This window comes from Calidris pugnax, unplaced genomic scaffold (assembly GCF_001431845.1).
Source record: "Calidris pugnax isolate Ruff unplaced genomic scaffold, ASM143184v1 scaffold44, whole genome shotgun sequence".
In the NCBI taxonomy this organism is placed as follows: Eukaryota; Metazoa; Chordata; class Aves; order Charadriiformes; family Scolopacidae; genus Calidris; species Calidris pugnax.
In genome coordinates this window covers 26,307,594-26,325,099 of record NW_015094506.1, presented here as the reverse complement: position 1 = coordinate 26,325,099, position 17,506 = coordinate 26,307,594, and the positions used below count along the sequence as shown (strand labels likewise).

The 17,506-nt window shown below is 39.5% G+C and overlaps 1 protein-coding gene across 1 annotated transcript in view; it reads left to right on the top strand.

Annotated features, from left to right (window-relative positions):
* ANO6 (anoctamin 6) overlaps positions 1-17,506 on the top strand; it is a 56,432-nt gene that overhangs the window by 11,172 nt on the left and 27,754 nt on the right. The window contains exons 4-10 of the mRNA XM_014963334.1: positions 7,718-7,783; positions 9,426-9,704; positions 10,061-10,174; positions 12,010-12,125; positions 12,560-12,694; positions 14,023-14,128; positions 15,452-15,512. Of these exons, the coding sequence (XP_014818820.1) occupies positions 7,718-7,783; positions 9,426-9,704; positions 10,061-10,174; positions 12,010-12,125; positions 12,560-12,694; positions 14,023-14,128; positions 15,452-15,512 (877 nt within the window). The remainder of the gene's footprint in view (positions 1-7,717; positions 7,784-9,425; positions 9,705-10,060; positions 10,175-12,009; positions 12,126-12,559; positions 12,695-14,022; positions 14,129-15,451; positions 15,513-17,506) is intronic.

Below are 17,506 nucleotides of genomic sequence, written 5' to 3'. Positions count from 1 at the left end.
TTATTTTTAAATTATCTTAGTAGGTCTATCAGTGGACTACATTCATTATGGCACTCAGGGCCACAGAAACAAGCTCAGCCATTCCACTGACCTATTTTAATTGTGAACTGCCTGAGAAATATCCACCCAGGGGACTGTTGTACCCTTGGCATCTGCACTCTCTCACCCACCCACTTCCTTCTCTGAGTTAGCAACTCTCCATGTTCCAGAAGCAGCCTCTGGTAGAGCCAGGCAAGGACAAAGATATCACTGAAAGCAGCACATATACAAATAATGATTTGCAGTTAAGAAAGAGAAGAGTAGGAGTAAAAAGGCCTGTAGCTAAGCTGGTTGATATTCATTACACAGTGTTGTCGTTGGCATTAACGGAGCAGCCATAAGGAATGTCGTTAGTAGGGACTGAGGGAATCCTGCAGTGGGTGGATGTTGCATTACACATCATCACAGGATCAGCAATAAAAATTAATTGAAAGAGGTAATTAGAAACAAAAAGCTGCCCCTTTGGAAACAATTGTTTTTATCAATTAACATTTTACATTTATGTTTGTAATATTTGGCCATTGCCCAAATGTACTTAAAAATATAATGAGTGTCTTTTCCAAACTGTGATGGAAATTAAGTGTAAGCAATGGATTAGTATTTTTAGTGTAGCATTAATGTTAGGACATTAGCCAGAATGAAGCTATGAATAATTAGACCAGGAAATTGTGGGTAATGCAGAAGGTTCTTGTAAAAAAAGTTTAGTTTCAAAGGTCTCAGTCCTACAAAGATTTGCAGCCACACTGAGTCCGTGGTGTGCTGAGGAAGAGGAAGCAGTCTACCTACACGCAACAAATGTGAGAAAAAGATTATATCAGAGTAACGATCAGATAAGTTGAAGACTGAGTGGCTGGAAAGCAGCTCTGTGGAAGAGGCCCTCATGGTCTTGGTGGACACCAAGCTGAACAAGAGCCAGCTGTATGGCTGGCAGAAGTACAGGCAGGAGATTGAGACATATGACTGGGGTGATGTGGATGTGTCAGAAGGAAGCTGAAAGCAGCAGTAGTAGCAGTTTTCCATGGACAGGGAGAATCTGAATCCATAGGGATATTGTGGAAGCCATGGGCAAGAATTTTGGTACTGAGAACACATAGGGTGCTGAAAGGGCAATAGAAAACATAGACAGAGACAAGGATGAAGAAGTGGCAGTTACAGAGGTCTTCCAAGGACAAGAAGAGAGGACACAAGTGTGATGACACTGAGCTGGGGAACAAATGAAAAAATCCAAAGCTGACCATGAAACATTACACCTCAGGTAAAGTGCCAGAGGACACTGTAAGGTGGAGGAAGGAGAAGAGGGAGTGAGGAGAGGGCTTTCTTCAATGAGTCTGTCACATAAGCTGAAATGAGTCACCTGGTCATAACCAAACTCTGTGAGACAGCTCAGAAGAGCTGGATCCCTCTCTCTAATGCCTCACATCCAGGTGTCATCAGCTTAGAAATGCATTCCCTTTATTTGTTTTTGCAGGAACAGACTTTTAAAATATGCATAGATGTAAGCTTTCTAACTTTTTAGGATGGGATAGATGCAGATCAGCACAGAAATACTTTAGTCATCTCAAAGATAGAGAGGTTCTTCATTTCACTTGAGTTCACTTGCTGCACAAGCAGAGGAAGCTGCATGTGCTGCCATGTGCTGCATGTGCTGCCCATCTTCGTTCCCAAAGCAAATGCTGCACAGGCATTGGCAGCACTGATAACGTTTCCCTTCCCGTACCTCTTCCCAAGAGGGATGCTGGGCGCTGCCTTTGGACCTGCCTGACACATACTGGGAGAGAAAGGAGAGAAACTAAGTAACAAAACAAAACAAAAAGGTGAATAGAACATCAGAAAAGAAGAAACAGAACACATATATCTTATGTCTGAGATGGAAAGGAAGATGGCATTTATGGTACAGTTTTGCATCCTTGGAATGCCAGGGAGAGAATTAACATTTTGGCCTACCACAGGTACTGGCATAAAACCTAGTTGATAGCTTGTCTTTACTGATGCTGGGGTTTATTTGCTTATAGGGTTTTTTTCTGTGACAAAAGACTTCTACACTTGTGATGATATACAAGACATCAAGATGAGGAGTATTGCCATTTACTGTCACCTTTAAATATTGCATATTGTCTGTCCGTCTCTGATCAATGATTACCTGAAAATAGCAAATTTTATAGGCAGCATCTTGTGTAATTCAAGGTGCTTTAAGCCTGAATAGGTTCCTTGCTCATGCTACTCTTTCTTTGACTCTCTTGACAGTTTTATAGAGCTATTATCCAGATGTTTATTGTTCACAGAATTTGGAAAATCCACATTATTAAAGAACAGCAGATCCAATGAAATCTGTTCTCCTAGGGTGAAATCCTCACCTCACTGAGGTCAAAAGGATCTGAAAAACACCCCTCAACCCAGGTAGCCAATTTACTGGATTCAGAGAAACAGGGCACAGATACACCTATTCTTCTCCAGCAAGAGAGGAGTGGGGTCCTGGGACCGTCATTATATTCGATTTGAGTGGCTTTCTGTCCTTTTTTCAAGAGAATTGCATGAGTCTATTAATTAGCAGCATACTTGGGAAAACAACTCAAGAGAAGAGAAGGAAATAACTAAAAACATGAAAGTGATTTGGATAGAAGGAATAAAAAGATGTGATTCTGAAGCACTTGGAGATGCACAGTGGTGCTGTGCTTCCCTCACCTTCATGTGTTACTGAAATCTGTTTAAAGGAGCCAAAGCCAAACTTCTGAAATAACATGCTCATGGAAGTTTCTAACATAATTCACAGATTCAAAAGTTAGCAGATAAGGTTCATATATGCAACTCAATTCAAACTCCAAACCTTTGTAAGTTGGTATACAATTAATTTTGCAAGCATTAGTGAAAATCAAACTGTCAAGAGCAGATTCTAGAAAAAGTACCTTGCAAGCAATCAAAATTCCTACCCAAACCATGTTTTTTTATACCTACAATTTATGTACCCTATTTTTCAGGATAGGTTACCATCACAACAAAAATTAAATATCACCAGTCTTTCCAGGAATGCTCCAAAATGTCAGTTTTATCTATTGGGGTCCTCCAGGAACTCATTTTTGAAAGCTAAAGGGTCAGCACCAGAAAGGCGAATTAAAAATAGATCGATGCAGAATGTCATTCTAGTCCATCTGCTTCCCCCAACAGAAATAAACGGAAAGACTGTCAGTAATTTAAGAAGGAATGTGGATAAAACCTTCATGTCCAGCCATAAAGTAATCTGTGCTTCACAGAAATAGACAGGTTTTTTTATTTTTTTTTTTCCAATTAAGTGAAAACTATAATTTTTAAAGACTATTACAGGTCTTTTTTTTTTTTAAGTACAGTCTTATGGAGAATTTCAGTGGGGCTAGAGATGTTTGTCTTCGTAAGCAAACAATGAACACTCCCTGCCTCTAGACTTGTTTAGTTTAGATAGCCGGCAAACAAAAAAGCTTGGATAACTTAAAAAACTAATTGTACTTCTCCTGCCGTTTAGCATGAGTCACACCAATGGTGGCAGAACAATACTTGGGTTTACAGAAAGAGCAGTACATTTTATGCAGTGATTTGAGGCAGTAGAGGATGGCAGGCTCCACACGGCCACGGTTTGCCCAGCTGACCTACCCAGGAAGTCTGATAACAAGGGTGAAATCTTTAAAACTGGGAGGAGGGCAACCACACCCGCCCCGGTCTCTGCTGGATGGATTGGGTTTTGAAGCAGGAACTCATTGAAATAAAATCTTTGCTCCTGAGGCAACCCCAAACCTAAATTTTACTACTTTGCCTAATGGATGGAAGGAAATATGACAGAAGGGTGAGAAAACAAATGGCAGGAAGGAGTTACTCTGAAGTTACTGCACACATTCCTATGGGGCTTTCCAAACAGATTGACTAGAAGCCACTGTTGAGAGCTGGGCCAGACTGCAGTATTGTCAGTTCTGTGTGGTCATGAATCAGGTTTCAGAAAATCACAAGGCTGCCTTAAAATCAGAAGGTATCTCAGAAAATATGTATTTGGAGTTCTTTGGGTTTACTTTCTTTGTGTCAGCCTTTATAGTGTATTCTGCTTCACATTTTTATGATTATCTTCAAAGATAAGGGAAAGAAGCTTAGAGAAGCTGGGCTTCTCAATCAATTAATTTCCTGATGCTGACAGTTGCAACTTTCAGAAAAGCTTTCAAATACCATCAAAGAAATGGTGAGAGCTGGCAGCTAATGTTGATACAATGAACCTCTCCATTCCCTTTAGCCGATTTCCATGGGGGAGGCTTTGGGCCCCATGCTCTTTCTCTTATTGACTGTGATTTATCTGTTGCCCCTCAGGTGAGGCAGAGGTGGCTATTCAAGCACTCCGTCCTTGTTAGGATTTTTCCCCTGAAGCCACATGGATATTGTTGTGGGGAACTTTTATCTTTGCACAAAAGAAACTAAACAAAGATATAAGTTGGTGTTCTTCTGTCACTGTAATCAAAGCAAGTGCTCCCTACCATTTACAAAACAGAGAAAAAAACTGCTAGGGGTCTGCTACCAGTTTCCAGACCCACAATCTTGTTAGTCTCCTCAGATGGTAAGACAATCACCAGACATTGAAAGCATTGTGGTGAAAGAGCAGCTCCCAAGAGCTAACCCTTCTACGTGCCTGCGATACTCGGCATTTACTTACACTATGCTTTCACTTTCTTAAGATTGTATATGATTATGCATCCCATAGTGTCTTAGTCTATTGGTTAGCCATTCAACCATCAAAATCCATGTCGGGTTTAGTTCAGCAGTATTACCATGATTACATTATTATTACAATTTAGCCTTGTAGGTAGCTGAGCAAAATGCTGGATACTAAAATAAACTTTGGGCAGTCTCCACCTTCCAGCCTAATAAGCTATCATATCTTTATGCTGTATTCCCCAGTCAATGCAAAATCACTATAGACTCCTCTGGGTAAAAGCCTAGCTCCTCCATAGATCATCATACGCATAATTCAATCATTTATACAAAATAGCAAAGCCCCTAATTAGCAAAGCCTCCCAGGGGCTTTGTTTCTCACTACTTGCATTAATGCATTATTAGAAACCTTAATATTGTCAACATTCCTCTAAGATTTTGAAGGCAAAATTAATTTGGGGAACTCCTTGCCATAATAAATTATTAAAGTAATCTGAATTGCAAGATTAAAAAAAAATATATATTTGACTCCTACACATGAAAATCGCCCTGCATTCCTCTTTGCACTATTTAGGGCAAAACGAAACAGGTATTTAACCCTCTGCTTTTTTTTATTTGCTGACACAAGGCAGAACTCAGGTTGAAATATTTTCATGATTCAGTATTACTCACCTTACAAAGAATGACGTGAATATGGAGGAAATAAAGAGGTAGGATGAAATGGCAGAAGAGTTAATAGTGGAGCAACAAACAACTCCTGTGTTTTGTACTACACATATTAATGATCTGGTAAGGGGATTGAGTTATGATATAACAAAAATTGCAGAGGAAATCATTATGTAGCTTACTCAGAAGCCAGAATGAGTTTGAAACTTTATCGCTGGAGGAGAATGGAGAGGAAATACCTTACTGTAAGGAAAAAATTCATTCACATCTGGGATTCTAAGTTAGCACTGTTAGTACAATGAAGAGACTTAGATGTCACAGGAAACAGCTATATTGTGTCCTTTTCAAGGTTCAGCTACCGTCAAAATTCTAGATAACAAAAAGTATTAAATATATACAATGTATTATAGATGTGCATATGCATATATACGCACAATTTAAAAATAAACAGCATTATACTATCACCAATAAACAAGTGGATTAATGGGATGTGGAGAGTACCTCCATGAAGAGTGCTAACAAAGTTTGTGATTGTGGTTTTATCCTGAGAAAGAGAGGAATGCGGAAAAATGTGATAAGTATTGATTAAAGTAGAAACCAGATTTGGCTCTTCGTCTCCCTAACCCAAGAACAAGGTGATATTCACTGGAATAAAAAGGCAGAAAACCTAAAACAGATAAAAGATAACCATTGCCACACACAGGTGCTGCAGCTGAGAACTAACAAATTAAAATGGTGTAGGCTGTTTATATTATTATTCAGTTTTATAATTATTAATTCCAAGACTTGCTAGAGTTTTGAATAAATTGTTTTTTCTGCTTTGGGGACTTAAAACAGTCTTTAAAGAACTGGATGAAACTTATGTGGAAGTACAACTGACCTGTTCCTGAGGAACTCCTGAATATTTTTGCTCTTTTTGCTGAAACATCTGGTTTTCACCCCCTAGAGTGAGTGAGTCTTGGGTCTAGTCCTGAAGACCAGTATCCATGTACCTATCAAAGTTCCAAAGACTTTATGTAAAGTCTCATTCATTGACTCTTGTTCTTCACAGTAGCAACCAGCCTGGATCGTAAGCACAGATCTTAAGGCAATTAGTCTGGCTATAGAGAACCAGGTGACAGAAAGCATTGGACCATTCTTCTTTTTTCAAGTTCCCGTAGTGGCAGCTGCAGAATCCTTTAAGCACAGGGGATATAAACAACCAAAAGGCTGGCCAGTGGCATGAAAGCATCTGGGAGTAAGAAAGTAGCATCACCAAATCACTCTGAGAACCTCACTGCATGCGTAACCTGGCCTGGTTCAGAATAAAGCCATCAGTCGCCAGTGCATTAATGTCATCTCCTTCTGGCAAACTTCTTAAAGAAGCCCTTCCCTGGCCCTGACTGCTTACAGCTGCCCCCCCTTACCCATGCTGATATTTTGACATGCTGTCTGTAGGCCAGGGAGAGCTGGCTACCCTTGACTTACATCAACAAATAGCTCATCAGAGAAGGAGCCAGTGGATGCAGATAGCTTTTAAATTGGATTACTTCACATGAAGTTTCAAAATTTCTTATAATTCCCTCATGAAGTTGTATATTTCATGCTTGTCTCCATGTTTTTGGGGGAGAGGTCGTGTGTGGAGAAGCAAATTCAAGATTGCAAAGACATTTTAAATTTTTTTGTAACTCATTATCTGCCAAGTGCTGGTAACTGAAGTGAAGTGAAATTAAAATGATCCTTGAATTTCATCTTTACTGAGGAAAACTTGTCATGTCCTTCTGGGGACATGGAATGCCCCTAGAGTAACACCACTGACTTTACAAGTGCTACAGCTCTCGGCTTCTTTCTTTGGGGATGCTTATCCATGGACTAAAATGTAGAGGCCTACTACAGTTTGAAGCACTATGTGAACTCATATGATTACTGTGCAAGAAGAACAAAGTTAGAGGTTTCTGGAAGGAAAGTGGGATAGAAAGCACTTGAGATGAAGACTTTCTAAAGGGCAGATTAATCAGAGGAAGGAGGTTGCCATCAGTAGTTCAATTAGAGACTAAAGGTAAAAGAGATAAGTTTCAGATGTAGTTGCTCTCAAAATTCAAAAATTGGGGCACATTTTTACCTCTGTAATGTACCAGAAACTATAAGAGTGAATTCTCCACAATTGCATTTGAGGGCAATATTGCATATCAGATCAAAAAAAAAACTGATCAGGATTAGTAAGACTGTACTTATCACCACAGTAGCTGTCAAGTGGGCTATAAAGATAATGACCCAACGATTCTTCATTTTGGGAGGCATTTCCATTCTTCTATGCATACGTATTTGTGAAATTTGGAACAGGTGTTTTACAGCGTTCAATATCTTTTAACAGAGGAAGAGACAAGCATACGAATCAAACCTGATAAACAATGGCTTGCAACTTGAAGCAACGAGATCGGTGAGTGCTCTTTTCTGTGCGAACGGCCGTGTCTGAGAGCAAAGCCACCCCTATGGGAATAAGGAGACTGGATATATGAATTTATTGTAACATTTCTCTCCTCTCAGAGAAAAAGGCCCACCTTTTTTCTACTAGCGGTGTCAGTGATCTGGTGTGAAAACTTTTAAACTTTGTGTCTGTTGCTTCCTCTGCAAAATAAAAGATGGGAATTTGGGAGATTATACAGGTTGTGTTTGCTCAGCACTTGGAAGATAAAAATTACTGGCTACGCTCTGCAGAGAGGCTCTTCTCCCACACTGGCTGTGTAGGAGGAGTGGGAAGCCTGTGGTTTGTCCAGGGCAGAATGGCCCTGCCAGAAGAGCAAGCACAGGGCTCCTGCGCATGGCCCTGCTCCTCGCAAAGCCTGGCACCGTGCAAGTAGTTGTAGCTATTGTTCTTTGTGTATTTTGGGCTGCGATGTTGTCTGTGGGCAGGTCAAGAGTGCTGTGATAAGGCACACCAGCTGCCAGAGCTGCTGTCTCTTGCAGGGAGGGTTGGAGGCCCTCAGAGCCCCTTCCCCTCCCACCCGGCAGGCCTGTGGTGTTCCGTCCAGGGCTTCCGGGGAGGAACAGCACTGTCACTTCCATTTTAAATTTGTTGATGGTTGGTTGGTTGTCTATATAGTAAGTTCCACAAAAGGTGGCTTTGTCCCTTCCTCCCAACTTAGGCTCAGAATCCATGGCATCACAGGATTTATCTGATTTCTGCAGTGAGGCCTCCTGCTGCATGTGCAAGGATGCAGCCTGGCTCTTCACATTCATCAGGAAGTAAACCACTTGCTGAAAGTCTGACATGACTCTCTTCCTATACTTACATGTTGCAGTTTTCAGTCACTCCGCCACGATCATGACTGAAAACTTTTGAAACTGGAAGCTTCCCCAGGCTAGATCAGATATCTGACCCATGTTCTTGAGCCAACAAGCTACGTAATGTAATTTCGTGCGGCTGAGACTCACTAATGCAGGGTGTAAATAGAAGTTCTACAGGCAATGTGCAGAGAGGAGATGAGACTGGCTGTTGGGGTTCCTGCTGGTGCTGGTTTGGATGTGCAACTGGGAGAAAATGTGCCCCGTGCTGTTGTTCTCTGCAGTCTCAGCTGATTTCCCTTTCCCTCTCTCTGTTTGACCTATGAAGCTGGGAATTGATGTTGCCCAGGAGCACCCATGGGTGCCTTGCCTGCTTCCATCAAGCCATGTCACCCCGGGGTGGTACCTGAGCTGCTGGGGAGTTAATGACAGCTCCAAAGCCACAGCTGCCCCACTAGTGTTTGTAGTACAAACACTAACAAACCTGTGTGGGGGAAGCATTGCTAGACTTAAATGGCTTTGTAAGACACTTTGAAGAGATGCAAGCATTAAGGGAACAGTTAGCTGTCTTTTTTTATATATCTTTATATGTCCTTATATGCTTGAGTGTTTCCACCTCATGTCAGTGCTTTTACAGAAGCTAGTGATATATTTGCTGAGATGGACAATGAATGTGACTTTGAGTAATCATATATGAGCTGTAAAGAGAGAAAATTCTGGATGGTTTAAGAACTGTTATGAAAAGTCCTTTGCTTTCATATTCTCACACACATATTTTTAATATTCTTTCATTTCAGGTTTTGGATGAAAAACTTATTTTTGTGAAAGTGCATGCACCTTGGGAAGTGCTGTGCACATACGCTGAGGTTATGCACATCAAATTACCTCTGCAACCCAATGACCTGAAAACCCGGGACTCAGCTTTCAACTGGTTTAGTCGATTCTTCAGAGTGGATGAAAATATCATCAAACCTGAGCAAGAGTTTTTCACTGCCCCTTTTCAAAAGGAACATTTGTCCAACTTTTATATTCAAGACAAAGACACATTTTTTAATCCTGCAACTAGAAGCCGAATTGTAAGTCCATGGAGTATTTTTAGCATTTAATCTTAAAAGAAAAGATTCCTTTAATCAAATAAGTGCAATTACCTTCATGAAAGCATCCTGAAAAATTAGGAATATTTGGGATACAATAATTCTGTGTCATTTATGAAACAGGCTGGACAAACCAGAAGGAAAACATTCCTTACATTTGTCCCATTTCTCTTCCTCCTGAATTTAAAGGAGGGATTTGAATGATTCGTATACCTTGTGCAATTAATTTTGTCTGCACTTGTTACCCTTTCTTAACTCAATTATATGCTGAAACAGGTATAGTTGTGTATGATTGCTTTCAGATTGCAAGAGACATAAAAATATTTTATACATTTCAGGTTCATTTTATCTTGTCCCGTGTGGAATACGCAACCAAAAACAATGTGAAAAAGTTTGGCATTAACAAATTACTGGACACTGGAATCTACAAAGCAGCATTTCCCCTTCATGACGTAAGTTCAGTGCTTGTAACTAAAATATATTTTGAAATAGAGGTCTGAACTATATCTGTGGGGTTTATATCAAAAGATAAAAGCGCTATTGATTGCCTTGCTCCTTGACTGGTTATTTTATCCACATAGTAGAATGAGGACATAGTTTGGCCAAATAGATTTTGTTCCAAAGCACTGTTGGTTAAAAATGTAGCTCCATAACTGAAAAACAATATATTTCATTTAGGAGGTGTTAACCTTGTATTCTCTGGGAGATGTAGTTCAGTAAAGTGCCTGGCCTGAGTGATAGTTTCCATGACACCCTGTATCATCAGTTCTAGATCAATTTTAACATTGTGCCTTTTTTTAGTATTCAGTTTCTCAGTGTTAAAATTCCTATCAAATTTCAACATTGTTAATAAAGATGTAGACTACAGATCTCATCTTAGGATGTGTGACAGCCTCACACAGTGAGAAACATTCTCACTGTTCCCAAACATTGCGAGGTACGTGCAGGAAAACTGAGGTTTCTGCAGGAAAGCTCTGTCTGGCCAGTCTGACACCTCACAAGTGATGTCAGGTGATGTGGAGAAAAGCTTAACTGGGTCAAATTTCACCTTGCCGTAATAATAAATCCAGCTTTTGTAACTACACCTCCGAAGCTTTTTATTTTTAAAGTATATAATTTAAAGAAGGAAGTTCTCTGAAAATTGTTTTGCATACAAAGGCTAGCAATAGCACAGAAGAAGAAAAGGAAGGGGGAAAAAAATCAGATTTCGGTGTATTTTACTATGGAAAAACTCCATGTGAGGCCACAAATGGGATACAATAATCAAAGGCTGAGGGCTGATATTCTGCATTATGTCTATTATACACCCACACCCCAACACCTCCTCTCCCGTAAGAGCCACTGCTGTGTGTCCAAGGTGTGTTCTGTTGAGAAGACATTGAGGACATGGGAGGTCAGGAATAGTAATTCCTTCAGCTGTTTGGACTCTGCTTAAAACATTCAGGAGGCCTCCAAGAGTTTCAAGGAAATCTTTAAGTCAGAATCAAGACAAATCATGTTTCTTGTAAGTAACCTAAAGCTTTACAGGATAGAATTACTATCATTCATGACTATCAATTTTTAAGGTTTCCTTTTAAAGATTTAAAACCTCCCTTGCAGGCTATTTCTATCATGGCATTGGGAATTTGGACTCAGTATGCCTAGTAATTAATGACTGTCTTTTTATACAATTAAAATTATATATCACAGCTACTCTGAAAATCAAAAGTAGCCTATAGATTTCTACAAATGTCACTTGCCTTGTAGCGTCACAGATACAGAATGGAAAATTCCCTCAAACAAAATAAGCTTTATTGAAATAGGTTTTCAAATAACCTAGAAAAACCACAAGGATTATCTCCACGTGAACTCTCTTTTAAATTTAAAACAGAGACTAGAAGCCCTGGATTTATCCCTCAGACTTTCCTGCCTTCATTCCAGCACAATATTATTTTGAAACAAAGCATGTTAGCATGTTAAAGCTACTTAAAATCCATTTTAATGCAGTCATGCTCTCTAATTAGAAGGATTCCTTTCCTATTTTTGATTCCTAAGTGCCAAGACACTGCCATGTGCTTAGATTTTTTTCAGCTCACATATGTAAAGCGTTTGCTTCGGCGTTCAGTGCCTTTCTGAGAACCTTCTATCCCAAATCCTGGTGCACTCCCAGAGCTGCCTTCCTCTCTCCTTTTCCTGGCTTGCAACGAGACTGGGCCAAAAGGCTACTCCAGGCTCTGGCTTCATGGCACAGAGTCTGCAGAGTAGGGGAGCTGACCTGTGCTGCTCTCGTTCTCTTTCTGTTTTGCAGTCTAGTTTTAGGCACCCATCGACCGATCCCAGCTGCCCAAGTGAACGTTATCTTCTCTACAGGGAGTGGGCTCATCCTAAAAACATTTTCAAGCTGCAACCCCTGGATTTCATCAGGTTGGTGTGACGGGGGCTGGACAAATGCAGAGGGTAATAAGAATTTACACAACAGGTCTGGTTTGGTGGGTGTCAGGGAGACGCAGATCAGTTCTGACGGTAGATACATCCACCCATATGAACTCATGCGTGGGAGCATATTTTGAGCTTGGTTTCACGACAAGCCAATTCATGAAAAGGCAACCACTTAAAATTTTTCATTGCGTGGTGTCATCTTTCTCTTTTTCCTTTTTTTTTTCCCCTTTCTATCCTCTTATAAAAGCATAAAAGTGGTGGTAGAAATACCCAGCTGCAATACTTTTATAATCCCAAAGTTCAAACCAGAAGAATATGACAATATAAATTGGTGCAAAATGTATTACAATGAAGAGCTATTTGAAAAAGAAATGTGAATTTACTTGCATTTCAGAAAAAAAAAACGTTCCCCTCCACAGGAAATACTACGGAGAGAAAATTGGAATATACTTTGCTTGGCTGGGCTTTTACACTAATATGCTGATCGTGGCTGCGGTTGTAGGAGTTGGCTGTTTTCTGTATGGATGCCTGACAAAGGACAACTGCACATGGAGGTACCTGATCAGGCCTATTTTAATAACTCCTGCAACTTTGATCAGTCCCCTACAGAGAGGGACTGTACAGGGTTTGCAAGACATTGTGTAATTAAAGAGGCAAAGTGAAAGGGCCTGAGAACAGCAATGCTTCTGGATTTGAAGGTAAAAGCATAAAATATGAGGTAAGAATAATGGTTGTCCACAGACCATTACAGTGGTAGACATCTGCGAGTTTGTTATTTCATCGTTGTATTTATATTTTGCACTAGGTTCACCACACCTGGTATAGACACAAGAAAAATGTGACAATCAGAAATCAATACAAAGTGCTGTAACACACCATTTTTGCTGTGGAAATCCTTAAAGGAGATATCCAAAGACCTTGATAAAAACCCCAAAATTTCTTTTCTCTATTTTGAGAGAATAATAGAGCAAGAGCAACAGCACAAGGGGCTTCAGCTGCTTAGGATGCACTGGGAGGAGAAGCATAGCCATGACATAGATTCCCTCACCAGAACACGGTGAAATTCAACCACGGCAGGAAATTCAACAACCCAGGAAAAACCACCTGGGTCATTGTGCCAAACAATCTACAGGCCATCATATCATATACCTCCTTCTGGAGGGGTGTTTATAAGACTTGCTGAAAGGCCATGCCAGAGCTTCACTCCTGTGGCCAATTTAAATCCATTTAGCCTTACATCAGTGTTATCATTTAGTTAAATAGCTCATCTCCTTTCCTGGTGTGTACCCCCATGATGTATTTATAGGAAGCAATTACCTCACCTTTCAGCCTCCACCATACTAGGTTAGTACGCACTAGTTAGATGGCAACTCTTTGCCATTTCTTAGCAGACAGATCTGTCATTCCTTGAATCACCCTAGCAGCCCCCCTCTGCACGTTCTCCAATCTCATCCTCTTTAGGAGTCCACAGGGACTAGGTAGCCATTTCGGTTCTGCTATTCCTTGCTCAAGTGGGCAGTGTTCCTCTCCCTTCTCCCCTCAGATTTGCTGTGATAGGGTGCGTGAGTATGCAAGTGTGGGTTTCCTACTGAAGAGTGTGAGATCTTTGAAGCTGTTTTATTTTTAATGTGAGCAGTTTTGAGAATTACCATCACATATAATTACCACCACAGTGGATGGAAATTATTTTCCTCCTATGTCATCCATTTTTGAGACAAGGACTAAGAATGGAAATGGGGATGGATTGCCGGGGCGGGAATTCCTGAGAGCAGACCACTGGTAAATTATTTCTCAGTTCCCTGAGGTTATTGCACTGTAATCACGTGCAAAAAAGGACTAAAGAATTTAGTGTTGGTGAGTGACTGACTAGTTTTGTTTTTAGCCAAGAAGTATGTGATCCCAACATAGGAGGTAATATCATAATGTGCCCTCAGTGTGATAAAGTATGTACCTACTGGAACCTCACCATCACTTGTGAATCGTCCAAGGTAACTACATTTACAGCTTATCAACACGCTTGATACTTGCATACTTGCACGCTTGATACTTGCACTTTCTCTAGTACTACATCTAAAGCAATGTTCTTCCTCCACTAATGTCCTGCAGAATTGCTAGAACTGTGCAAAGAGTTGCTCTTTTTGATATATTGACTGAACTTTGAAAAGCAAAACCAACAACATTAATTGCTCCAATTTGATTTAAGATGAATAAAAAATGGTTTTTATTTTATTTCTTATTTCAAATTGCTGCTGAATATTTGATACAGGATGCAAGTGGTTTGTTAACTGAAAATTAAACACTTTGGTTTCATTTGGGGGTACTTCTTCCTTTTTTGGGGAAAAAAAAAAAAAAAGCAAAAAAAAAAAAAGCATTACATTATTTAAAAAGAAGTTGGACTCGTGCACCTGAGAAGAATCTTTTGGGAAGGGAACAAAGGGAAACAGGTATCAACTTTAATCAGAATATTGGAATATCCTTATATAGACCAGGAGTTTAAATCTGCCTTCTAGCTTGGATAAAACACTTCTATGTATAATAAGCAATATGTGTCAGGTGGGAAAAATTCAGTAACGATCTTCTTCCTTTTTTGGGGAAAAAAAAAAAAAAAGCCATAACACAACCAGACTCTTGGTCTGAGTTGCTGTATGGAGGAACCTCATTTTCTTTCTCCATTACCTTGTCTCATTAGGCTAATGTTAGCCTTTTGTCATTCCTTCCCATAGATTCACTCAGTCTCAAAAATCGATTTTTCAGCAACTCAGCAAAAATATTTTGCCCAACTTTAATGTGTTGCTTCAGTGCACTTAAAGGGTAAAATAAATAAGAATGCAGGGAAAAAGCTATGATGGAAAGAAAAGGCCACAGAGGTATCTCATCAGAATGTGTTTTTACTAACCAGCTTGATTTGTTGTTATCCTGCTCATGAGAACCAGATGTGTCCATGGCCTTTTTGTGGCTGTATTAACAATTCATAACTCTATACTGAGTTACCAGACCAGAAGCACTGTTTTTCCTCTTCCTATGCAACAGATGGAAGGAAGTTTGATAGCACAGCATTTTATTATCCTCTTGCTGCTTATTTAGCTTATATTTTTAATTCTGGACTTTGCATTTAATTTCCTTAATTTATTGGAGCGTGGTGTACATTGACAGAAATTGAGGAGACACTATCAATAAAGATTGTTTATTAAACCACATAAAAGCTAAAAATCAACATGTTCAGTCAGCAGCTTCTGTTTTGGGTCAGTGTAGAAGAAAAAAAATGGTCGATTATATTTTAAGCCTTTTTTTTTTATTTTCCATTTTTCCAGAAACTCTGCATATTTGACAGCTTTGGAACACTGGTGTTTGCAGTATTTATGGGAATATGGGGTAAGTTGATTTCAACAACTGTGGTTTGTCATCTAATTTTGGCCAAGCCTCCAGCATCAGCTGAGGAAACATGGATAAATTTGCAACAACTTCCTTTTCTAGCACTCAGGAATTCATTAGTAGGTAGTTCCATAGAACATACGTACATTCACAGGAAGTCTTTTTTAACATTGTAAGAAAGTAAAAAATTGTAGAACTTAAGGTTTGTCTTCGGTGTCTGTTTTGTTTAGCATGGAGAAAAGTGTAAGAGAAGTGATTCTCTTCATCCAGCAGGAGCCAGCCACATGCTTAAGTGTATCTGGCAGAGGAGCTGGGGTATTTTCCCAAAGAGTTTTGGAGCTGCCTGTACCTATTAACAACTGCATGACTGTGCAAGGCAATTGAAAAATAGCCTTTAATTATATTTCCCAGGAACTTTTTCCTCCTGTCTTTATTTAAGAAACCAATTGTAAAAAGTGTAGTAGTTGCAAGCACTAGATTTATCTTTTAGAAGGGAAAATGTATCTGAAACCAGGATGTTTCCCATGGGTAAAACCACTCGGTGCTGTATTTAAGGGATTAGGCAAGGTTTATTTTCCCAGAAACAGTTTCATTTGTTCATATTAGCAACTTTGTTAACTAGCTTTTACTGCACTTCCTTATCCAGAAATTACCAAAATAAATTATATGTTAGGTTTGTATACGGGGTACTATAGACAAAATAACTCATGTTACGCTGTGAATTTATTACAAGAATATATAATTTGCTTTCTTTGTAAAACATACTGTATTTTTCTTTTCCTGTGATGACCTGAAGTGCCTAAAAACAGCTACTGGTTTAGAGAATTATAAGATAAAACGTACCATTTCAAAAAGAAGATTCCTTTCAAAACATATGTTAAAATCAAGATACCAGCAGGAATTATGTACATATTAAAAAAAAAATAAAAATATATATATATATATATATAAGTTTGACACTAATGTAATCTTCTGTCATCTGAATAATTAATTTATTTGCAATTTGCTTCTTAATTAAAAATTGTTTTTCCTGTTTTGAAGAGTTGTTCCAAAAGTAATAATTAAAAAGTTAAGCTGCATAGTTGTAGTGATGGCTACAAGGTCTATTAGTATTCTTATGATAAGTCCACTGTATGAGGAGGTGAATTGTATTACACAAATCCAGTCAAAATGGTACTGAATCCAAATGACCCACAGTTCTGGTACAATTCCAGCTGTAATTTTCATCTTGCTCTAATACAGACCTCCTGGTCCAAAACAATTAAAAGAATATTAGATTTTTAGATATATTATTGCATCATTATCAGCAATACACTTTTTAATAATTGCATAATTTTTTTTTAGCATATTCCCTTTGAAGATTCAAAAACACCATAAAACACCAGGGAATTCAGCTTCAGGAATTAACTCTCTATACATTAAGGCTCTAGCCAGTGCTTCTACCACTTCTCCCATGATGGCATGACTAGATTGGCAAAGCTCTTCAAGCAGCAGCTTCCACTTCACTTGTTGCCATCACTAGATCCCCTCCCTGAGCAAGATCAGTTAAACAAACAGATGTCCTCCAGTGGAGGCATTTCTCTTCAGTCCTTGGTGACACAGTTTCAGAGACAGAATGCCTAGGCCATACTGAATGGAGTGTTGAGGCACACGTGAAAGGGGACACCATAAATTACCAGTGTGAGGTGCAATTAGCACTCAGATCTCCTGATTCTGAGACTTCTTTCATTTGCGCTGTTAAAAGAACGCTGGTCCAAAATAGAAGGAAAATGTTGAATCCAACAACAGGTCTTTCCCTGCTCTGAAAGACACAACTTGGCTGCTGGCTTATTTTAGCACAGAGGCTATCACAAAAGGACATGAAGGATAGCCCTGCACCTCTCAACTCCCCAGCAGCAGCTGGATTTGCAGCTGGAGCAAATCAGTGTAGCCTGTAGCTTCCTGTGATTTGAGCTGGGGCCCCAACCAGCAGTTAGAAGTTCATGGAAGACTAA